This window comes from Lepisosteus oculatus, chromosome 7 (assembly GCF_040954835.1).
Source record: "Lepisosteus oculatus isolate fLepOcu1 chromosome 7, fLepOcu1.hap2, whole genome shotgun sequence".
NCBI lineage: Eukaryota > Metazoa > Chordata > Actinopteri > Semionotiformes > Lepisosteidae > Lepisosteus > Lepisosteus oculatus.
In genome coordinates this window covers 33,681,303-33,706,394 of record NC_090702.1, presented here as the reverse complement: position 1 = coordinate 33,706,394, position 25,092 = coordinate 33,681,303, and the positions used below count along the sequence as shown (strand labels likewise).

Sequence of the window (25,092 nt, the reverse complement as noted above, 5' to 3'; positions counted from 1 at the left end):
TGAACATTGGGGTGTTGGGGTGAAACATGCTAGTCAGCAGCTGAGACATGAGTGTTAAACAAATGCGAGTAATTATTAATTCTGCTTAGTTACCACGAAAACCATGTAGGACCATAAAGGTTCACACACAGGAGGAGACACTTGTGCCCACACCATCATTCGTTGTGGTACCTTAAAAGAAACTTTCTCAATTAAATCGGACATGAAAAGCCACTCATTTTGTAAAAAAGTACTTTCTGTAATCAATCCTTAACAGCCTTTACTTCCACAACCATGTCATTTCTCCTTCATGATACAATGTAGCTTCAGCTTGTGTCCCTTGACTTGTGATTCTCTGTTGGCTCTAAGAAAACCACTGGACTGATGTTGGCAAAGCCTATAGGATTCTAAAAAAACATTCCACTTGTGCATTTTTGTGTCCACAACTGAAAAGATCCAGTTCTGAATCTTCAAATGTCAGCAGAGGGCATTTCTTTGAACCCCAGAATGTACTTGGTCACTCTACAGCAATGCCAATTAGCATTTCTGGGTATTTTGACCTTGCAGTTCATGGACTGACAATAGCATATTTATCATTGTGTAAGCTAAACGTTCATCATAGCTTTTTTTTTTAAATGTATTATTATGGATATACTATACTATGTGTAAGATATTTAAGAGAAGAGACTGGAGTTCCACAAAAAGAACAGATATACTATAAATAGATAAATAGCATTATTTTAAAAGAAAGCTGCAAAATAATGAAAACAGAAATAAATCGGGAAAATGCGTATGGACAAACAAACGCTTGTCATTCATGTTAAAGCGGTGATTGTTTTTGGTATCCCTATAGCACATTCCTGCCCCATGAAGGGGGATGGGGAGGGTTTTTTGTTTCTGTGGCTCCTCCATGTGCATTCCAGAGACGAAGGGAAAAAAAGGGAATCAGACACTGCCTCGAGAGGAAAAAACAAAGGCCAAACTTTCACCGCTATCACAAGAGTAACGTAGGGCTCCCCGAAGTTTTCAAACTAGATGGATAATTGTCGCAACAAAATGTAAAAAAAAAACTTAAGCGGCTCACAAGACGGGAGGAAGGAGCTGAACCGTCTACGGGATCAGATTACACTGTTTCAGGGTTTTTTTTTTCATGTCAAAAGTTTTTTTTCTTTCCCAAAAAGTTGGGGGATGGTGAATATCCCCTGTATGTGTGTGAAACGCCGTGAAATGGTTTGCGGAAACAAAATCAGAACTCGAAGTTTTTCCTCCGGGTTTTGTACTAAACCCTGAACTCGTTTATAAAGAGAATCTGGAGGTAAAAAAGAAGACTGATAAGAAATGATGAAGACTGGCTTAGAACTAATAGAAAGTGAGACGAAGCTGTAAGAAAATCGGAATTTACGTCAATGGCCATTTAAAATGCATTTCTCTGGATTAATTAAACAACCCTGTTATCGTTTTAACTTTTATTTCTTGCGATTTTCAAGGAATTGAAAGCTACTGCAAAAGGGAAAGTCTTGATTATCGCGGATACACGGACCTTGCTCGGCTTCTCTTTTCAAGATGTCTTCCCGAGGATATTCCTTTGTTGAAAGATTTGGGATGCTTTGGGTTTGGGGTGCCTACTTCTTGCTGTCCCATTTGGGAACAGCACAGAAAAATGACACCGGATTTAACGATTACTGTAAGAAAACATCAACCTGTGAAGCTCTAAAGTACAACACATGCCTGGGCTCGCCATTGCCGTACAGTTACACTTCTGTGATTCTGGCAGAGGACTCGAGCTCTCAAGAAGAAGCCCTGGAGAAACTAGCCTTATGGTCCGGTAAGGGATGCGTTTACCTTTATGTTTGAGAAGTGGATTCACTCAGGATGAAGTACCTTTACCTTTTAAAAAAAAAACGCCCACCTGCTTATTTTGTGGGTGAATCTTAAAGTCGACAAGTCGTTCTTAAAAAGTGCGGTTTGATGGACAATTCTTGACCAATTACATTAATGTAAATTGCTACTTATTATTATAAAATACTAATAAAGGCGCATTTCCCCATGGACGCCCCACTTGTTACGCTTTATATTCAATAAACCCCAAGTCAATTAATAATGGGCAAACTTTTACAACTTTCGTTGTTGCAATGGATACTGCTAAGTGTACCTGCACTGCAGAGACTCACTAACGCTCGTCATCATGTTGCTTTCAAGTAACTGATGCTGTCAATGGGCTTTGTCAAGGGAGGTGGTATTGTGCGGAAGAATATCTGTACACATTTCAGAGCCGTATCTTCTGAAACTGCTGGATGAGTGGGCCAGATTCTCCAGAATACTGCGCTTTGCACCGCTGTCAAACATATTGGATTGAAGAAAAAAATCAATTTGCCCACTTTGATACTCGCATACACTTCTAACAGATTGGTTACAATTATTTTTTAAAACTTATTGCTTAAAAATGCACTGGATTGAGATCGCTGTCGCATTTGATCACTTGTGCAAAATTAATTGATCATCAGTTCAAAGGGCTCCGGTCCGAGAAATCTAACAGGTGATAATAGTGATGAAGAAAGGGAAAGATGCCAAGTAAAATCCAAGCAGGGCACTTGTTGATTTACGTCTAACCAAGGGATCCTACTCCGGTAGTTCCAGTAAACCGCACAGCTGTAGAATTGGGCGCTAAAGTGAAATGTTTTGAATTAGAGCATCAACCAAATAAATTAGTAATAATTCGTAACAACATAACTGCCGTGTTCCCGTCGTTGTTACAGAGTTCGCAGGCAACTCTGAAAACACAGAATGTGTGTTGCTTGAACAGTTGCGGCAGAAGTGTCTCTACATCGACGTGTGTGGGACAGATAATGATTCACATGCGTGGATTTCATCCATCCTTATACAGTACAGTATTTATAAACTGGAGTTTGAGGAGTGGCGTCACTGCGTTGGAATCCCTTTCAGCAAGTACACGCACTTGCTGTGGCGCCGCGTTAAACCCGTTTCGGGCTAATGAACCTACACTGCGCGTTTTTGAATCACTGTGACCCACGAACTCATAAGTGGCTTCCATATTACCAGATAAAATCTTTATTTGTATAGCCAGTGAAGGTTGAATCACACGGTTATATAGTTGAACATTTCTCATTAACCCACTAAGTCAAAACAACGCTCATCAGCAAGTTGTCAACGGTTATTTCGAAATACGTCGTTGCCATTGTCAGTATACTCCGAAATGGAAATGGTTAAAAAACGTGCTTCCATTATTTCTAGGGTCATGCGTGTTCTAAACTAAGTTGCGTGGGCGTCATGGCGTCGTTAACAGTCTTCTGATTTGAGAAGAAACTTGTAGCGGTAGCCAGCGCAATGAATAGAGATTTAAAGTCACAGATGTTGCTACTTTTTCGGTTAAGGACAAAAAATAACTTTTATTTTACAAAGATGCTCGACAGTCTCTGCGTCTTTTATAGGATTGTAGACTAAATGCAGTAGATGGTAAAATGTGGGAATCAGACATTAATTCAGATACTGGATACATATCAGCTCCTTATCTAATTTTATAGAGATGTATTGCATAAGATTCAACCCATCTCTCCCACTGTGTGTTTCTTAAAAAATACCTTCATGAAAATCCCGTTTATATTTTTTTATTTTTAACGAATTATTGTTTTGCTACCTAGAAGGTACTCCGTCAAAATGCACATCTTAATATTTTTTAATTCTTTTGCAGTAACCTGCGTTTGTATTATGACGGCAAATCCCTGAGACCAGGCTTTGTGTGGATTGTACCGTTTCTGTAAAATCTAGATCGGCAGTTCAAGGGATTTTGGCATTAAGACAGACCAAGAAATCCAGACCGCTTTGGTGTGTTGTGCTAACGGTAGATTCATAAATAGTTGGACTGGTTTCATAAACTCGACCAACTGGACTGATGTAATCCCATTGTAAATTGGTGAAGCTTCACGATTGTGTTTCTACAAAAATGCAAGTACTTGTGTAATGTGTTCTCTGTCTATCTTCTGGTCTTCTAGCTCCTCTGTCCCTTTATAACCATATGTACTGTAAACAGGGGATCAATTTTCACGATTATATTCACCTCTGTTCAGTGACACCCACTGGTCACACCGGCCAATTATCTTTCATTCAACTCGGGCTGTTCATGATCGACTCCAAAGTCACCTTCAAAGACCGAGAAGATCGTGGACAGGTGAGCGTCACCGAGTTGAATGAATGGCAATTGGTCTCGCCAGGTCTCAACTTGGTGAGTAAATGTAAATACACCTACTTTAACATTATTTCCAAAAGACCTGTATCTGGTTTTCAGTAGTGTATCAATATATTAGTATTTGTAAAACAAATCCTACACCAGTTATGTAGTTCATGAAAATGTAGTACACACGTCCGTTACTTCTGCAGATTGCCTTTCACGCCATGTTCAGTGATGTAATGTGAAATAATCTATATTAAGGAAAGCATGCTTTTATGCTTGTGTGGCACAGTGGTGCCGTGGTAAGCATTGCTTGGTTATCCAATGGCTTCCATGGTACGTCTGGTACTGGATACTAAATGTACAAAAGTACATATACACCTATGTTTTAAAATAAAAGTTAAAATATTTTTAAAATCTGCATTGAAACCTCTTTCACCTACTAAAGCATTCAAGGTTAAAACATTTTCAAAATTACAAACTGCGTAGCTTTTTGATAGTTTTAACCTTATTCAATAAACCACATTCATTAATCACACTTGCAGTTCAGTAACTTAAACTTTGAAGTTTAATAAGTCTAATATCTAGTCTAATATCAACAATAATATTTTTGAATAAATAAAACTTTAACCCCATAACATAAAGCGATGAAATATATGCGTTATGTTTATCCGGAAAGTAAAAAAAAAGACCGAATTAATGAAAGACAAATACAGTACATACTAATTTTGCAATTGGTATCAGTAGGAGCAGAATTACGGTTCTGTAGTGCAAGATGCAATCTTGTTTTTTACTTGTTGTGTTCGCTTTCAATTTAACAGATGATTATATTTAAGGTGAATATCCATCAGACGTGTTGGTTATTTTATTGATCATGATAATGATCAATTATCAAAGTGATAATGATTGTCTAGGTATTATATGCTGAGGTTGCAACTTACTAAGTACTCTCGTTATTTTCTCAAAGTACTCATGCATATCCACTCAATATTTCAGGTGGGTAGCTGCGTCAGCATGCGTAGGCTGCAAAGGAACAAGTAATAGGTTTATTCCATGCTGAAAAAAAGAAGAAAGAGAACACAACGTTTCGGCTCCACGGCCGAAACGTTGTGTTCTCTTTCTTCTTTTTTTCAGCATGGAATAAACCTATTACTTGTTCCACTCAATATTTCTGTGAGGCCGTTACCTTTCTCTTTGCCATGCTAGTTTATTAACCAATAGTTACCTTGGAAATAAAATACATCCGACCACCCTGCCAGTCATCATTATGGGGGTGGAAAATGACTCGTTTACGATCCTTACAAAAAAAAATGTTTTCGAAATTTGCTTGTAAACATCTATCCAAGCATATTAATAGGGATGGGCTATCATAAATGCATCACAACATTTTGCGTATTACTAGCGCTATTATTATATGACATTTAGTTTTTATATTACATGTATATAATTTAATTATTATTATTTATTATGATTTAATTATTATATGACATTTATTATTATATGACATTATTTTTTTTCCGTAGTGATATACTGTGTAGCTAAAAAAGTTGTATACGTCATTGTAAGCAGCAGCTCCTTTTCAGCTTTTTACCGTGTGGGACATTAGTAATAATGAAGGCGAGTTGGTTCCGTTTCTTAAATTGAATTGAATTTCCACTGGTGCTATTTAGTTCAGGTGTCACCGTTGATCCTAAAAAAGTGCATTTCTTTAGGAAAATTCAACACTGGTTTAACTCTGCCAATAGAACAATACTATGTAAAGTGACACATCTTTGAGTTTAATTTCTCTTGTGTTCAGACCCTTTTGGCTCCTATTTCCTTTCTCATATATTTAACTTTGATAATACGTGAGTCATGTTGGTCTGCAGTTATGATTTTGTCTTTAGCTTATTTAATTGTTTCTTCGTGCCTAGTACTGATTTTGATTTTGGTATCATTTGTGAAATATTAATATTGCAAAATGTACAAGATTTCTTCTGGAATAGTATGTACAATTTGCTGCTCTGAAACCCCTTTAGTCTTGAACAGAGATAAGTACAGTATGAGGGGTTCTGATCCTCCACAAAGCCAATGAAGTACCTCTTCAGAATCCACAGTGAAATAAACTTATCTGAGAAAACATGCAAACGTTCTGGAAGTGCATCTAAAACTGAGACAAAACTGTGTTTATAGTTTGTTTTGGAAAACTAAGGCGTGAGACAAAAGCTGAAGGCAAAATAACTTCTAAACTGCTTCAGAGATATGGAAAGTACCTCCGGATCCCTGTATAAATGCACTTCCCAAATGGGATTTTGATAGAGTCCACATTTGAATGCTTGCAAGTGTTTTGTAGATGCAGATCAGGATTAACTCTTGATGTTCCTGGGTGTGGTTTAAAAGAAAATCCTTTCATCTCAATGAAACAGTGTAATGAGCATTCAAGCAGATGCTCACTCTAGGTGAGTTATAATTATAATGCTTTACTGGTTTTGAATTAGAACATTACTGGTTTTGCATTCTTCTAAAATAGAAGGCATTTTATATCATCCATCCTCCAATCAGTGCACTCAAAAATGCTTTTTTGTATGGCAATAATGTTGTCTTATCACCTATATAGTTATTACATATATATGAACACATTTGAAAATTCTCTTTTGATAATAGCAGTCATTGAAACAGATATTGGTGTAATAATAATCCTTCCCCCCACATAGAAGGTACTAGTTCTCAAATAGAAATTAGTGTATGAAGTTTAAAGAGACATCAGTTTATAGGGTTTCTATGAATTAAAGTTAGAAAGTTCTGGTCCTGGTCAGTTGTATAGTAGAACCAATATTTTCAATATGGAACCTGTAAGCATTATTAAACATGTATATCACTGGGTTTGCTCTGCTCACCACAGGTTTTAGGAATTACTTTTCTAGTAATTCCAGGGCAATATGAACAAGATTTGACACCATTGGTCTTGCCTGAGCTGAACAATGAGGCAGAAAACCACTGTTAAAAAACTGACAATTGTCTAGTATCCTTTTTTGAAAGCTGTGAGCATTGATACAGGAGTATGGCCTTGTTCGTTCCCGTTTTTATTTGTTTTTCAGGACAGAACAGGTGAAAAGCAGAGATGTGTGTTTTGGAAAACGTGTGAACAGTTTTAAGTGGGGCAGTGTTATCACTGGGCGCCTGTTTGGCGATCCGTCCTTTTCTCCCGCCGGACTTTCGGCGGCAGTCTGTGTGCTCGTCTTGTGTGCAGCGGTGGTGCGTGACTTTCCCATCTCTCCCTCCCTGCGCCAGGTCTGCGGAACGCCCCCCGGTGCTGGGCGGTGATCCAGCCCCTGCTGTGTGCAGTGTACATGCCCAAGTGTGACAATGGGAAGGTGGAGCTGCCGAGCCAGAGCCTGTGCCAGGCTACCAGGAGCCCCTGTGCCATAGTGGAGCGGGAGAGGGGCTGGCCGGATTTCCTCAAGTGCACCATCGACAGGTTCCCTGTGGGCTGCCAGGTGGAGTGTGTGGATTTGTCATTTCAGTGTCCATGAGCTGTAATATTGTAATATTTTAGGCAGGGTCATCAATACCGTTGCAGAGTTCTGTTTAACTATAGCTTAGTATTTTGCTTGTTTTTTAAATGTATCTGGTCTCCTTGGCGGTGAAAACGTTAAACGTTTGGTGTTGTGCTCTGGATGTTCCTAGCTGGGCATATTTGTATCTCCAATTGATGTTTGGAGAGATGGATGTTACCCCAGAGCTCATCTTTGCTCAGGGGTTCAGATGAGCCTTTCCTCCTCTTATAACTTTTAACAGATAGACATGCTGTACGCCATCACGGTCTCCAGGTGGTTTGAATGGGCTCTAGACGTTCAGAGGCTAACGGAAATACGGGAGGTGGTAGCCAGATGTGTGGTTTGTGGCTAACGGAGAGCTGCTCTGGTTCGTCCCGGCAGAATGAAGTTCAGAAGATCAAATTCAACACCTCTGGGCACTGCGAGTCCCCGCTGGTGAAGACGGACAACCCAGCCAGCTGGTACGAAGATGTGGAGGGCTGTGGCATCCAGTGCAATAATCCGCTGTTCACCGATGAGGAGCACAGCGACATGCACGTCTACATCGCCGTCTTCGGCTCCATCACGCTGTTCTGCACCTTCTTCACTCTGGTGAGTGGTGTGCCCCTCAGCGGCAGAGCTGCTTTCGGGAGGCTCTCTCCAAGCAGGGCATCCCGGGGTGCTTGATGGTAAAAACAGCAGTGGAAGGCATAAGTTCAGCAATGAATCTGACGCAATAATCAGACGGAGTCTGAAAACTCAAGCTTAATTTAGATGATTCAATTGTTCCAGAATTGCTTTGGTAGATTTCCATCTAATTTATAATCTGCGAGCTTCGTTCTGCCACGGTACTTTCCAAAAGAATTCCCCAGCGGGAGACTTATTTTTAATTTTTTCATAAAAGCAAGACACCCGTATTGGTAGTTCAGGGTGAAACGAGGCAGGTTTCACCCAGTGCACGTGTACCAGAAGGTGGCGCTCTTCCTTCTGGACAAAAAACAAATACCCCACTAGGTGGAGTAGGAACATTAAACAATCCGGGCAAGATAAAGATTGTAAGAGTACTCTTAGACATCTACCATCACGAGTAATTTAAAAGAGATGATGTTCTTGATAGAACTCCAAATATATTAGATACTGGCATCTGACAGTGTGAACTGGTTATGAAACACAGCTTAGCCACAAATACTGTGTGCCCTTCTGTGCTGTTTCTCATTCAGTCCCTCTTTTCTTCCATCAGGCCACCTTCGTAGCTGACTGGAAGAACTCGAACCGCTATCCTGCTGTGATTCTGTTCTACGTCAATGCCTGTTTCTTCATAGGCAGCATTGGCTGGCTGGCACAGTTTATGGATGGAGCCCGCAAGGAGATCGTGTGTAAAAGTGATGACACTATGAGACTTGGGGAGCCGACGTAAGTGTTGTACATCTGAGTCCTAGGCATTGGAGGTGCTATATTGTTTTATTTATAATATTATTCTTCAAACTTCTGCTGTCTTTCTTTATCATTTTGATCTGCTCAAAGGGCCCTTCAGGCCTGACAGTACCTGACGTCCTGGGATGTTTGATTTATTCTTTCTCATTCTGATGTGCTAGTGGGGTCTTCTCACCTCAGGTTTTATTCATTGGCCACTGAAACAAAGATTCAATTGAATAATAACAAGTCTTCCCAAAACAAATACTTAGCAATAAGATTCCAAAAATGACCAATAACTAAATTCAGCTACATTTTGTGATGGAAAATTTAAAGAGAGAAAACCAGTAATTGTGATTTATATCCTTATTTTTTTCCATGACAGATGTTCTGGTTGTATCCTTTTTGTTATAAACCAGAAAGATCATTGTCATACCTTTTATATTTATTTTAAGTAATCAACCAAGTACATTCATAGTTCTTCTGAAATATATTACAAAATACAATTATTTAAGGTTATTTCAATGTATCTTAAAATCCATTGTTTGCGTTAGAGGTGAATTTTGAAACTGATAGCATGCATTTCTCGTCTCCTGTCAGGCAAAATATCTGCATCAATATCGTTTCTTTAATATTGCACTGGCGGGTTGGTCTTGCTTTGCAGCCAAGGAAAAGAAATGTGAAAGTTAACTGAAGATTGATAGGTACAGGGAAATAAAAACACACGCCTTCATGAACAGAAGTCAGCAGATTTGTTCCGTCATGATAAAATCTATACCCCATTTTCTAATCACTTGAAAGGCACTGGTGACTTTCCAGGTCTGAGGCTTATATATTTAATTGTTGTCACACAATTCTTTATTAATTAATGCAAGAGCTTCACTGTGTAAAAAACATAAAAGTCAATAATGTTGAGAAGAATACCCATTTTTAAACTTTACTATGTTCACTTTAAAGTTACCACCATGTACCCTGATCTCATCACATCCCAGATGCTAAGAAAGATTGCGCCTGGTCAGTACTAAAGAAAATAAGGTTGCGGCTATAAGTAGTTCAGGTGTAGGGGAAGGTGGCACTCTTTGTTCTGGACCACAATTTTCAAAACAAGGGTTCGAGGTCACCCTGCTGGAACACTGCTGTGTCATGTATCACCCTTCAGATGTGATATCAATCCAAGGTCGTTAAAGATGGCACTGCTTGTAAGAGTAGTAGTGTTTGCCCTGGAATCCTGGCTGAATTCTAATCTGGGACTGCGCCTTGTGGCCTTCTTTAAATTTCCCCCTTCTCTATGTGATCTGCGGTGTTACGGGGCTTCTGGATGTCACTCCAGTGGGAGCTACACTTTGGTGGCGGGTGAAGTGCATCCCCTCTTGTGTGTAAAGCACTGTGAAATCATTTGAAACAGAAAACAAAACTATAAATATATATATGCATATAACTGTAGTGAACAGTGGTTTTGGCTTTAAGGACAGAAAAGATGAGAGTGCAGTCCTGTGCTCTTTGATTAAAATGTAAACCAAGGAGTTTTGTGCTCTAGTGTACGCCCTGGCACAAAGCAGAATTAATTGGTAAGCTTTGTTTCTTTTTTTAGGAAAGTAGTGGGCATGATTGTTGTTTTTGGAGTACTAATCTTACTGGATCCTGAATTAAATGCAGTCTTTTCTGTCTACAAAAAGCTCAAAGCTCCTTTCCTTGGCAGTCTGACAGCTCCACGTCTTCATCTAGGCTAAGTGAGTTTGCAGACAAGCAGGTATAGGAGCTTATACACACACATACACGTCAGGGAAAAAGTCAGAGACATAGATTAACTCAGACAGCATGTTGTTGGACTGGGTGAGAAAACTGGAGTGCCTGGTAGAAACTAGAGCTTAGAGATCTTTTTAAAGAAAAATCAAATGTAATTTTTTAGCACATCGCAACTGTACCTTCACATCGGCATGTTGCACTTCAATTAGTTCTTTTACATTCACATCCTTTAGTTAACACTCTCAGTCATTTATATGAAGGTGTTCACAAATTATTACATTACTTTAACGTGCCATAAAAACATGAGAATCTTGTAACAGAGAAGAGGTCCTTCGGCTTATCTAGGTTGTTTGGTCGTTAGTAATTAGCAGTTAGTTAATCCAAGGATCAATTCCAGTTGTTTCCTGAAAGACGCCAGGGTATCAGTTTTATCAACATGGCTTCGTAGTTTGTGCCATACGCTCATAACCCTGTTGATAAAGAAGTGCCCCCTGCTCTCAGTTTTAAAATGTACTACCCCATAGTGGCCCATGTGTGTCCTCTGGTTTGTGTTTCATTGTTCATTTCGGAAGACATTTTCTGTGTTGCCTTTTTCAGCAACTTTGAGGATTTTTACTTATAATAAGGATCTGATCCCCTTGCAGTCGTCTTTGCTCGACACTAAGAAGGTTCACTTCCTTCAGCCAGTCAGTGTGATGTCAGTGTCGTGCCAGATTGATTAAGTATTGTATTTAATCTCTCCATAAGAGACTCTTTCTTTATGTACAGCTGAGTAAAAAATGGAAGTGAGAATAGACAACCAACAGACATATTGCTAAGGAGGGAGTTTCTTGGCTGTGTGGGTATTGTTGTACAGAATGATGTAAAAGAAAGTGTCAGAGTTGGTAAATGTATCTCCTATGATTCTGTAGCTTTAGGCAAAAGGCTATAGGGGTTTCAAGGGTGGTTAAAAATCATCAAAAGGCATTGCCACTGTCAACCCAATGGAAATTTCAAAATCAACAGTGAAAAACAAACTCTGGAATAATTTCATTACTTTCCATTCAATGTGCTCCTTTCCCTTACAGACATCCTTACATTGTTGTGTCGAGCTGTTGGTGCTGTAACATTCTTCTCTGGCCGCGGAGTGTGAACCTGCCTGTTTGCTCTCAGTTCCACAGAGACGCTGTCATGTGTGATCATCTTTGTGATCGTGTACTACTCCCTGATGTCAGGGGTCATCTGGTTCGTCATGCTCACCTACGCCTGGCACACCTCCTTCAAAGCGCTGGGCACCACTTACCAGCCCCTCACCGGCAAAACCTCCTACTTCCACCTGATCACATGGTCCATCCCTTTTGTGCTCACTGTGGCCATATTAGCCATTGCACAGGTATCGACTTTGCTTTTTGAGATCCATGAAATTCAGCTAGTGTGTCTTTCTTGTGTGTAATGTTGGCCATTTGGCTTCGTAATGTTTAAGATCTACATTCAACCTTGTTATCACTGTGACTTTTCCTCATATTTTATTTAAAAAAAAATCCTCACCTCACAACTTCTCATTGTCTCATCCTGCCCTCCGGTACAGTTCACTGGTAAAGGCAATCCCTTTCTGCGGCGAAAGGGTCATTTCTGATGGCGCTGTTGAGGCGTAACAGTGTAGATGATTTTTTTGTGTCAGATTTCCTTGGACTATAAGTGCTTCACACTTAAAGACTGAGAAACATGCAAGCACCGAGATAATAGCAAACAGCGATTTCAGTAAATCTCAGGCAGGTTAAGAAGCTTGTGAGTTTTAAGCATCTCCTGAAAACCAACACTCCAGAAGTGGGTGTTCCTCACAAAGATTGAGGCAGTGGAAAAGCAAGTCCCTAGGGGTTTTGAATAGAGCTTGGGATGATTGACCGTTGGCTTGGCTAAAGATACATGTTATAATATCCATAAAGTACCCGATGTAAATCCAAGAGTTTAAGAGACAGTCAAGAGACCGAGTCAGTTATGGACTGTAGCTGTGCTTCAGATGCCTTTCTGTGTGTGCAGGTGGATGGAGACTCAGTCAGTGGAATCTGTTTTGTCGGCTACAAGAACTACCGCTACAGAGCTGGGTTTGTCTTGGCACCTATAGGCCTTGTCCTCCTTATTGGCGGCTACTTTCTCATACGAGGTGAGTTTCAATGTGACATTTTGCTAAACATCATTATTGGGAAACTGACTCAAGTCTTGCAGATTACAGTTGGTGCGTTTCACGTTTTTTTAAAAATAGGTACTTAAAAAGATAGGTACATTTTAATTATCAGGCACCCCAGTGCAGAAACACTAGGCAAGACTCTTTTTGCAGCAGCTCTGAGTCCTTTGATTTATGTAACTGATCATCCTCTTTCAAGGTGTGATGACACTGTTCTCGATCAAGAGTAACCACCCAGGACTTCTGAGTGAAAAGGCAGCCAGCAAAATCAATGAGACCATGGTCAGGCTGGGTAAGCACTTCTTCTCATTGGTGTCACCTCTAGCAAACACCTTATAAATGGAGGAGTTAGTAGATTTAAATGCTGGACTGCATGTGTTGAATATGTTTATGTGAGTATGTTTATTTTAATCTGATGCACAGAGATTAATTCAGATGTCTTGGAATGAGTAACTTAACATTTATTCATTCTCTACAGGATATTTCCATTCAGCATTAATTATACTCTCCTCTTGCCAGGAAAAAAAATGTTACAGTGTAATTTGGCTCAGGACAAGCAAGCTGTTGGGTGGCAATTCATCTTCATCTCACATTGATGCAAAGTCTTGAAATGTGAATTACTGTAGAACATCAATCACAGCCAGAGAAAGTCTGAAGTCTGCAGATCTAGTGCAGGTCAAATTTTTTGTGATGCTGCAGCAGCTACTTGGTCTGTACTTAAGTTCTGTTTTTGTCTCATCAGGTATATTTGGATTCCTTGCCTTTGGTTTTGTTTTTATAACATTTGGCTGCCATTTCTATGACTTCTTCAACCAGGAGGAATGGGAGCGGAGTTTCAGAGAATATGTCTTGTGAGTTTTCTTTCAGCTCTTAAGTTCAGAATTAATTAAGGCGTTTCAGTTGTAATAAAAAAAATCAGGTTTCATATAAGCACTTTTGCCTTTCATGCAGTCCTTTAACTTTTGGAGTCGCCTGTCTCACCAGAAAATGTTGCTATAGCAACACTAATCATGCAATTCAAAAACCACCATAGTACATGCTTATGGAACTATTCATGCGGCTCAATTTATTCAGCTGTTTATTTATTTTGTGCTAAAAGGCTGGTTGCCGAAAAATCCCTTGAGTTCTAGTGGGACTGAATTCTGGTTTTGACAGCCATCTAAATCTCACTCCCTCAATAAGCCTTATTGTGAGTTTTTTTCCACTTTTTCAAGCTCCTGTTGAGAAAAGCTCCTTTTCATTCAGTCAGGGAAGATGAAAAACATATTCCCTGCTCACAGGGGAAAAGTACCCTGAAACCTATGCTTCCTATTTCACAGGGGTTTGGACATCTGCTTTTCTCCAACAAAATTAGCATCATAGAAAGTGAAAATTACTTCCTTTGAAGCAAATAATTTCAATGCACTCAGCCTTGCCTATTCTGCTTTATTTTCCCTTCTAAATGTTCCTGAAACAAGCAGACAGACAAGAATGTAGAACCACCACAATCTGTCTTCCAAAGATGCTTTCAAATTGTACCATATGTGCCAATTAGCTCTCACAATTGAGAATATAAACTCAACATTTTTTTTTCTCACACTTTTTTTTTTGGGTGGGGAGCAAAGAGTGAGTACTGAAGCAGGGTAGATCTCGATTGTATTCAATGAAAGGAATAATATTTTCGGTGTTTTCCCTCCCTTTCCAGGTGTGAAGCAAATGTGACAATCGCTGTCCAGACTAATAAGCCTATTCCAGAATGTGCCATCAAGAACAGGCCAAGTCTGCTAGTGGAGAAGATCAACCTCTTTGCCATGTTTGGCACGGGCATCTCCATGAGCACCTGGGTGTGGACCAAGGCCACAGTGCTCATCTGGAAGCGTACCTGGTGCAGGTAACCCACAGTGTCTTCACCACACTTGGCTGGCAGCCACCTCTTGTGATCTTTTCCAGTCTTCTCTCCTTGGCCTTATTGATTTCTCGACACCTCACTTCGTGTTTCACTGTTCTTGTTTAACACTTGGCTCTGGTTACAACATTATTTGCAACTTGAAAAAACACCATAAATCCCTTCATTGTAGAAACAATAAAAACAGGACAAAATAATCCAAAATATATAGTATATTTAAGTTAATATTATGCAGTTTAATAGGTTTTGTGGAAAATTATTTGACCCAAGTATTTGGCATTATACTTATTGTACTCATTTGTAATGTTCCTAAAGAGCAGTCCGTGTAAAATTTAAGTTAAAACAAACTGCAAATGTTAAATGTTTGCTGCTGCAGTGAGTGTTGTCTTCAACTGCTGTTTTCTGTGCTGAAGGATCATTGGTCGGAGCGACGACGAGCCCAAGAGGATTAAGAAAAGCAAAATGATCGCCAAGGCCTTCTCCAAACGCAAGGAGCTGCTACAGAACCCCGAGAAGGAGCTGTCCTTCAGCATGCACACAGTGTCTCATGACGGCCCTGTGGGTAAGAGTTGCCGCAGTTCCCGCTGGCACCTGAGGAGCACAACTCTCTTCTTCAGGCTTTCCGTTACCTTGTCTTCAGCCCGGCCCTTGCAAATGGCGTTACATGCCCAAAACCACTGTTTCACAATCTCATTCCTAATTGAACCCATCACATTCCCACATGAACTAGATTCCACAAATTCTCACTCCTGAACCAATTATCCAACCACATCCCTTTCCTTTCAGTATTTAAACTCATCTCACACACCTACCCATGCTCACTTTTGAGAAGCCTCTTGTAGTATTCTCCTGTGTGTGTTTCTAAGCCTTTTGATTGATCTCCTGGTACCAAATCTTTGCTCCTGCCTTTTGACCACGCCTTTTGGATTTCGTTTTTGGATTGTCTTTTGGATTTCTCTCGTTACCGGGGGACTCTTTGCCTCCCTAATCGACTTAGCCCCTGGATTTCGTCTTTTGGATTGTTCCTGTGCTACTCCCGCGTTCTGTGGGATTCACGGTTATGCATAAGGATCCTTCTATTCTACCTATAGATTCCCTGACAGGTATTATGATGAAGTACTCAAAATAGAGAAAAGCACAGGAAGACTTGGTTTGGATGTTTGAGGGAAAGAGTGGAGTGGGTCAGGAACATCTGGGTCATGTGCATCAAGGTGATTTTATTAAGCGCAGAACTGAAAATAGTTGAAGGCTGCCTGACAATTAAAAAATAGCATGAGCACCTTGTCTTGTGGGACAGCTATGATACGGTACAGGTATTGATATCTGCACCTCCTGTGGCTCCTGGGTTATTAATAGAGCCTCAGAGGACCCTAAGTATGAGAATAAGCTCTGAGTAGTGTGTATTATCAGAATAGCCATCAAGGGATCTTGGATTACGAGCGAGAACCTGGTGAAGCAGCTCTTTCATAGTAGAACCACAGGGCCACTGTCTCTAAGAGTTCTCACTTTTATTTTTAGACCCTTTACCAATGAGACATTCCTATGTAATGTAGTATGGAGTGCAGCAGAGTTTGGACTTCAGTAACAAACAGTTTAATATGCTTGTGCATAGAAGTATTGTCCACACAGTGAACAGAAGCATGCTGTAGAACCAAAACAGCATTTTTGTGTGAGTTATAGTTAAAACTGTTCTAAACATTTTTCTAACTGTATGAATTAAATGCAAAGGTTTGATCTTACCAATTTGCTCAGGTGACGTTTTGTGCCATTGGGTTTAGGATAACTGTGTGTTCAGACACAGGGGAAACCCTCCAGGTTCCAGTCATTGGTTGTTGATGAGGAGAGATCAAGGAGAGTCAAAGAGAGAGCTTGCAGAAGAGAGATTATGTGGCTTGAGCTCTGGGTGTACATCTGAGGACAGGAAATAACATTTATATACCTGTGTGGAATGGAATAGAATTTGCTTTAACAGCTCCTCAGCTTCCTAGGAATTTAAGGAACCAATGTTCAGCATGAAAACATACTTTCATGAGGCCATGAACTCCTGCACATCAAGACTCACATAGCATGCTTTATCACCTGGTTAGACATTTTAATTATTCAATTACTGAAAGTCAGGTCATATTATTCACTTCTGATTAAAAAAAAAAGTGACTGTTATACCTTACATTCCAGACAGTTTTCACAAGTACTATACAAAATCAAGTTATATTTTGTAAAATGCCCTCCACGTTCATATCTTTTAAATATGTTTGTGAAATATTTATGATAGCTTGCTAAAATTAAAGGCATAACAGCCACAGATTCATAACCACCAAATCCAATCACCAACAGTAGATGCAAGTAAAAGCTACAAACTTGGAATAAGACAAAAAGCATGCTGATTTTTTTATTCTTTTGTGTCCCCAGCTGGTATTAACTTTGACTTAAATGAGCCATCAGTAGACATGTCTTCCGCCTGGGCCCAGCATGTTACCAAAATGGTGGCCAGGAGAGGCGCCATCCTGCCTCAGGACATCTCCGTAACCCCCACGGGCACACCAGGTCAGAGAGCGTGTGGTACTCTGGACAGGCCTGATGAAACGTGCCTACTGGAGGACTTTCAGAGCTCGTTGCTCCAGTGCAGTTTTTAGAGAAGAAAAAAAACGAAAGAAAAGCCTAAAACCATTTTAATGCGGCAAACATATTTTATTTCTGTTTTAATGCCTGTGTAAGAAATCTCAGAAGTTACTTTTGGATGATGTCTATGTATGCAGGAATACCCAGAGTATTTGCATAGACTCCATTGAGATTGACAAGGTTATCCTGGGTGAAACTGCCAGAGCTTTCATGACATGGCTCATTAAAGGCTGATGAATGCTTAAGCTAGATACATCACCCTTTATAATTACCCCACTTTAAAAGAGACCTTCATCAAGGCATTAGGGATTGAATAGCCACCCTGGGCCTTGCTTTGGGTGTCTCTGCTCTCAGGGCTGATCATAAAAGATCATAAAATGAATTTCTAGATTCTATGTTGGGCTGGACACCATTAGAGTCACCAATAACCCTTCTAAATAAATCTTCCTCTTGTGATCTGGGGACAAATGGTGCAGTTGAAGCTTCTTAAGAATGCTTAAGGTTAGATTTTCCTAACCTTTCTTTAAGGTTTAAAGTTGAGAATCTAAGTATTTTATGAGTAAGGTGTAGTACTGTAGGCTTTCCTCTCCCTTGGACTATTGCTCGTTCCCCACAGGGAGAGACGGCTCCCCTGATACCCTGGCGGAGCAGTGTGTCTGAGGAACCCGTCCTGTAACTAACGCCCCTGCTGTCTTTTGTACAGTACCCCCCGATGACAACAAAAACCAGCTCTGGATAGTGGAGGCTGAGATTCCCCCAGAGCTGCACAAAAAGAAGAAGAAGAGGAGGAGGAGGAAGAAAGAGGTGCGCCCCCTGGGGCCGATGGAGGAGATTTACGACGTGGGGTACCACCCTGAACACGCCTCTAGCGCGGTCCCCCGCCTCCCCAAGCTCCACGGACATAGGAGCCTGGTGGCCAACAGGCGAGAGCAGCACCACGAGGAGCTCCTGCCCGGCTCCTTCCCCGAGTTCAGGCCCTCTGCGCCTCCTCCACCTTACCGTGAGAGATACCCTGCCTCCTCCGCGGAGTACCGCCGGCACGCCGCTCTCAGCCTCATCGCCGGCCCCGGGCCACAGGACGACCCTGGCTTTGCCAGGAGCGGTCTCCTCCGCCTCCCTCCGAGGCAGGGCAACGGAGTGCTCCGCCATTCCACTGGGGAGGTGGGGCCCATCCCAATGGGCTCCGGGGCCGTTTCCTGCGCGCCAAGAACTCCGGGCAGGAGGGCAGACCTGGCTCCCATCCACTCCAGGACTAACCTCATGGATGCAGAACTAATGGATGCAGACTCAGACTTCTGACAGAAAAACTTAACTATTGTTGTACAGCTTGAAAGCAAGAAGTGCTGGATAAAACTTATGCCCTATGGGCCCACGAAGAAGGGTAAATCATTATACTCTCAGATGACTGGTTATCAGTGTCTTCTAGTTTGTATAAAAAGGGAAAATAGCCACAGGAAACCTGTTCTGAACACCAAAAACAATATGCCCCTTGTCCCGTACATGGACAGGAGGTTGAGAATATACAGAAGTGTTTCCTCTAGCTTTTCCGCAAACTGTTGTATACAGTCGTAGATTTGTATTAACTCACAAAAATGGATCTCATTGCAGACTTGAGGTCTCTGCAATATGAACAGGAGCAAGGCTGCTGTGGTGCCCTTTCCTCTGACGATGATCTGTTCAATTTTTTTGACATGGCTAGATAACTAAGGTTTAGAGGGACTTTATTATCATCGTCATCCAAATTTGCTTTGAGTACGTCAACTTGAAACTTTGTACAGTTTAATAGGAACCATGTCCTAAACTGTCTTCCCCTGGATAGCACACACCATTTTGCTGTTCTTTTACCGGTTTGATTGTGCAGACTGAAGAATGGTGCCTCTTATATTTTGTGCAGTGAAGAAGAAAAAGGTTCTGTTTTAAGAACGTCGATAAAGATTATAATCAATTTTAAAACATTTAAAATCAATTTATTTTAAAAGCCAGGAAGGGGAGTTCTGTTTAGATTTATTAGATCTTAATTTAGATGTTTCAATTGATGATAATCACGCACGTAATTGGTGTCTTTTTTAATTCGTTATTTTTGGTGTTCTTGGTGTCAGACTTTGAATTCTCCGGAACTGTCTGACACTCGTGGAGCTGATTCGGTAAATACACCAAATGCCTCTGAAGAACAATATAGGACAGGAGATAAAAAACCATCCTGCTGGTTTCCTCGTGTGTGCTCAATGACAACATGCCTGACAAATACAAGGTCATTTCATTTTCTCAAAAGCTACTGCTCGTGGTACCGCTGTGTGTGTGGTCTTCCTGGAGCTGCAGGAGATGCAGCTGTGTTTTTTTGTGATGGCAGTTGCCTGATGCCAGGCCACATTAATGATCATATAACAACCATGGAAGAGGAGAGAGATTAACTCTTGTTGAGAGCTCAATGAAGACTGAGGCACAGCAGCTCTTAGACTTGTATTTGTTTTTAAACTTGCAGTGTAATCCATTTCATGTTGTATAATATAAATGTTCTATCTGTATCATTTGATAGAGAAAGGGTTATTTTTGTATGTTAGCGCATGTGCACCTGTGCTTTTAATTATTGTATAGTCAGCTAGTTTACATCAGCATCACTCTAATAGTGTTATTTAAGCTATGTTTGGTTGTGGTAGTGTTTTTGACAAAATGCTTTCTACTTCTGTGAAAGCGCACAGCTGTGAGCATTTTGAACACTTACGTTTTCATTTCAGCTGGGATGATTAACCTCGCTAGGTTAATCCAGTTTGATAATCACCTTTAGCCTTTTGTTTTTGTGAAAACAAGAGAGAGTCTTATACGGCTTTACTGTTTTGCAACTCACAGAGTACCAGCATGGTAATGGGTATTGTCCACTTTGGTGACTAGTTTATTTTTAAAAATCACTAAAATGTGCATTGCTGTAGAGTAGTTCAACTGATGATTTAAAAAGGTGGGTTATGTATTTGATTTCCTAACACTTAGATTGGGGACTGCACAGTGGTGGTTAACATGCAAGTGTCATCCCCATGTTCACTAAGATTTTTCTAATTGTCCCAAACTGGGCACTTCTAAATCATCCCAGATGTCCCTTGACCCTCTCAGGCCTGCCTGGTGCCATGACCATCACCATGTTAAACAGCTTTCTGGTGTTAGGTTGATGCCGTAATTCATTTAGTTACTGCAGGTGGAAAAGCACTGGGGCATTAAAACAGATTACTCTGCATTTTATATAAAAGAAAACTGTTGTACTTCTATGACACTACAAAATCTAAAGTTTGCCACACATTGGTATCATCCAGTAGTACCTAAGGTGATGGGAAATCACATATTTTGGGTTTCATGTTTTGTCACCCCATTTTTCTTTAAATTATTAGTGATTTTTCACCCAAATTATATCTATTAGTCATTAATTAACAGGTTCCATCTCTCATAAAGACTTCAAAGTAAATCTCTAATGGACCTTGCAGTATGTTAACTGTATATATCAGGAGTTTCCACACATGATTTCACTGTAGGTCTGTCTGCTAAGCTTGCTATTATTATACTCAAATTTCCCACTGGTCCTACAGCCAATTTTAGTTCATATGAAGTGAACAATCCTAGACCATTAGCACAAGCAATTTGTCTTTCTGGAAATAGAAAACCCCAAGTCGTCTGCTTTGTCCTGATTGAATTGGGGTCATATTTTGTCTTGGGATCCTAAGGAACTGTTTCTATATACAAACCATTTTTTCATACATGTACATAATGTATTTGGAAAAAAGACACCCTACAGAGGTGAAGAGGGGTAGAGGGGTTGGAGCTTAAACAGGTCTATGGGATGGGCAGTTTGGGTCCACAATTCAGGAACCATGAAATTTAATTGGAAATATAACTGCTAAGAGTATAGCTGCTCTAGGAACAGTTCAATCACGCATGATTGGAACAATTCAATCATGCAATGTCGGTGTTTCTTAAATTATCATCCCCATCGTGAGTACAAGCCTTTTGTTCTGTTTAGTATGCTGGTAAAAAGTGTTGATTTGAAGTGATATGGAGAGCATAAAAGCTGTCAATTACTCAAGAATGTAAAATGAGACATCAAATCTGTTTCTTACCTGCTGCTCTTACTAAAGTCTTTGTCTTCTATTAATCTTTTTAAAGATGATTTTTTTAATTCACAGCATTGTTTAAAAGCTATCAATCAGTTGTATTTTTGTATGTGTAAATAAAATCCCCAAATTTAGTTTGCACTGCTGTTTTTTTCTATTAAACAGTAAAATTAAGCTGCAGCCATAGAAGAATAAAGTGTTGCACTTATGGAACTAGAATAAGTGTTCTAACTAGAACACATAGCTCATTGCTTATCCTGGAGAGCTACAATCCAGATGGTCTTAGAGGTCACTGTTACATGCTGGCAAAGTACCAAGAGTATGACCCAGACAATGCAATAGAGATCAGTAGTACTCTTGTTCTCATCTTGGAACTCAAATATTAACACAAAGTCTTCAGTCACCGACATCTTGGGCAGCTTCGTAGTGTGACTCTGTGTTTAGGCTCAATTGTCTTGGGTATCTGCCTATAGAGATGCTATCCCACAAAGTCCTGGTTCATGGCACTGTTCTGGCTACCTCACACTGCTGCTGAATGGGAGCACACGTTTAAACACAGAGGCGTCCAGCTGTCAGGTATCATGATCTTCAGGAGTGACATCTGGCTCCTTTGAGACGTTACTGATGCTCACAGCCTGTCTCAGTCAGCTTTAAATCTTCAGTGTTTAAAACGTTGCACCAGTTGAGCTCGGATTAGAAAAGTAATGGTTCAATGAAGTCAGGAATAGCCCTTTAGGGTCATTGAAAACTGCAGGATGCTGGTATTTTCATTTCAGATAATTTCTAAAGTATTTTCTATTAGGACAACAAAACATTTTAAGGGTCTTGAATTTGAGGATTTAAGGTTTTTTGGATTGAAACAGATTGTTCTGAAAATAGCTGTCGAAGACAATTGCTTAATCAACTGTATTTCTGAGTGAGATGGCAGCTTTTCACCATCTTTTGAAATACCCAGAGCAGAGGTGATTTTCTTTTAAGTTTGTATTAATGAAGAACAGAAAAATTCTGAAGTGATTTTGCAGCCGACTGATACCTACAGTAAACTGATAATTAGCTGGGTAATAACACTCAAAATTTTCATTTCCTGAGGGCTATAAAAAAGGGAGGAGAAGCAGCCTTGTTTGTTGGAAATACCACCATTTATTGAACGTAAAGGTAAAACAAGCTTTGGAAACTTTATGTATTTGTTAGTTGGACTAATAATGTTATTTACTTTCCTGGAATAAATCATTTGGATAAAGAGACAGTTTTGTCAGATTCAGTCTATACTGGAGAAATGTAATAAGAAGCATCAGACACAGATGTTCCTATTTGACATCAGATTAATTAAATTAGTTTTCCCTTAGTTCAGCATTTTCACTGAGGCTCACCCTTTTCCCTCTAATGTAATTTTATGCTGATACAAGTGGGTTACGTTACAAACTTTTTGCACACAAAATCAGCTTCGTACTTGTGGCCAGACTTTAATTTGTAAATATCTTCAGAATTTTCCCTAAAGGCATTATTGCTCTGAAGTAGTACATTTCCAGAGACAAGGGAATAAAAAATGTGGGTACGTGCTTTGAGACATCTTTCCATAGGTTCCCCCTATGAAGAAAAAAAATCCTTACACTTACAGTATATAGCACTTTACAGGTAATGGGGACTCCCCTCCACCACTACCAATGTGCCTCATCCACCTTGGTGACCTGACAGCAGCCGAAGAGCACCAGTACTCTCATCACACACCAGCTATTTGTGGGGAGGAGAACATAGTGATGAAGCCATCTTCATTAGATGGTGGATGATTAGGAGTCCATGACTGGTAAAAGCCAATGGGAAATTTGGCCAGGATGCCAGGGTTACACCCCTACTCTTTTCAAGAAGTGCCCTGGGATTTTTAATGACCACAGAGAGTCAGGACCTCGGTTTTACATCTCATCTGAAGTACAGTGCCTTATTACAGTAGGTGTCCCCATCACCATACTGGGGCATTATGATCCACACAGACCACAGCGTGAGCACCCCCTGCTGGTTCCACTAACCACTTCCAGCAGCAACTTAAGTTTTCCCAGGAGGTCTTCCATCCAGGTACTGACCAGGCTCACACCTGCTGAGCTTCAGTGGGTTGTCAGTTGTGAGTTGCAGAGTGATATATGCTCAAAATGTGGTCCTAGCTTTCTAGAAACATCTTGAAAAGAGAATGTCATGTAAACATATTTGTCAGGTAAGGGTTACAACAGTCCATGAAAATAGACCATAAATATTGTGTCTTCAGAGGACTCAATAAGCTACAGGAATGAAAGGGTGCCAGGGTAACAAATTCTAACAATTCAGAACAAATCCTGAAGACCTGCTCCACATTGAAGTTGAATTTTAACAGTTGTCAATTTTCTGTCTTGAATGAAAGGCCAGATACGTAAGAATTCATCACAGAGGGAAGGGTTAAAATAGTCTTGTATTTATTGTATTCCCTGAACAATGATTAAAATTACTGCTACAGTGTGGGGTATTAAAGAATGAATAGACTGGATAATCAGGCTTAGGAATATAGTCTAATGTCAACCCACAATCAAGTCAACCATTCATCAGTGATCAGAGAATTAGCTGCTTAAACCACCTATTAAAGTCATCATGAAACTTTTCCACACTGTTCTGGAGAGATGAAAGTGATGAGCGTGTGCTGCACACATTATTCTGAGTTTCTTCACTTCATCCTATTCCAGGTTGTGCAAGAGCTGGAGCCAGTTCCAGGCAGGGTACACCCTGGACGGGATGCCAGTCCATCACAGGGCATGTGATCATCACGGTTCCGCCCGCCGCCCGTTCCTTCCCGCACACCTAAGTCGCGAATGCGGGTCTCCGGCAAAACGCAACGGGGCACCAACCGCGTGAGCTAAAGGAGACCTCCGTCAGCCCAGCCACCTGAGGTCCCTGTTACACGCAGTGAAGGCGCTAACGTCACCGCACTAGCTCCGCTACAGGCACACACGGACACAGAGACAAAGACACACACTCCAGGACCACTTTTTTTCAGAAGCCGAGTAAGCTACCACTATGTCTTTGGACTGTGGGAGGAAACCAGGGTACCCAAAGGAAAACCATGCAAACTTGGGGAGAACATGCAAACTCAAGATAGCACCCCAGTCTTGAATTGAACCCGGGACACCAGCAATAAGTGGCAGCATACTGCCCATTAGTTTACCTGTTTCTCCACATTCTTTAGTTAAATAAAGAATTTTCTATTTAAATATCTCATAATAATAATTGCTTGCATTTTACATATTTTTTCATCGAAAGGGGCCCTAGAGCACTTTACATATAGGAGATCCACTTCCTCCACTAGTGAACTGTAGTGTCCATACGGGCGACACTTTTTCTGTACCTGCAGTGTGACTACACATGGGGAGATTGATGCACCAGCTGAATAAAGGTACACCGTTATGTAGGCCAAATTATTCAAGCGTGATTTATCCCGAACACTGTTGTTAATAACTCCCACTTTCAGGAAA

At 40.5% G+C, this 25,092-nt stretch overlaps 1 protein-coding gene across 1 annotated transcript; it reads left to right on the top strand.

Moving 5' to 3' along the window:
• The first annotated feature begins 883 nt into the window (after nucleotides 1-883).
• On the top strand, nucleotides 884-21,735 carry smo (smoothened, frizzled class receptor). The gene is made up of 12 exons (XM_006633459.3): nucleotides 884-1,804; nucleotides 7,436-7,641; nucleotides 8,083-8,292; nucleotides 8,921-9,093; nucleotides 11,992-12,211; nucleotides 12,859-12,982; nucleotides 13,203-13,295; nucleotides 13,746-13,854; nucleotides 14,688-14,873; nucleotides 15,302-15,450; nucleotides 17,298-17,432; nucleotides 18,211-21,735. The coding sequence occupies exons 1-12, from the start codon at nucleotides 1,543-1,545 to the stop codon at nucleotides 18,804-18,806; spliced, it is 2,463 nt and encodes an 820-aa protein (XP_006633522.2). The 5' UTR covers nucleotides 884-1,542; the 3' UTR covers nucleotides 18,807-21,735.
• The last annotated feature ends 3,357 nt before the right edge of the window (nucleotides 21,736-25,092 follow it).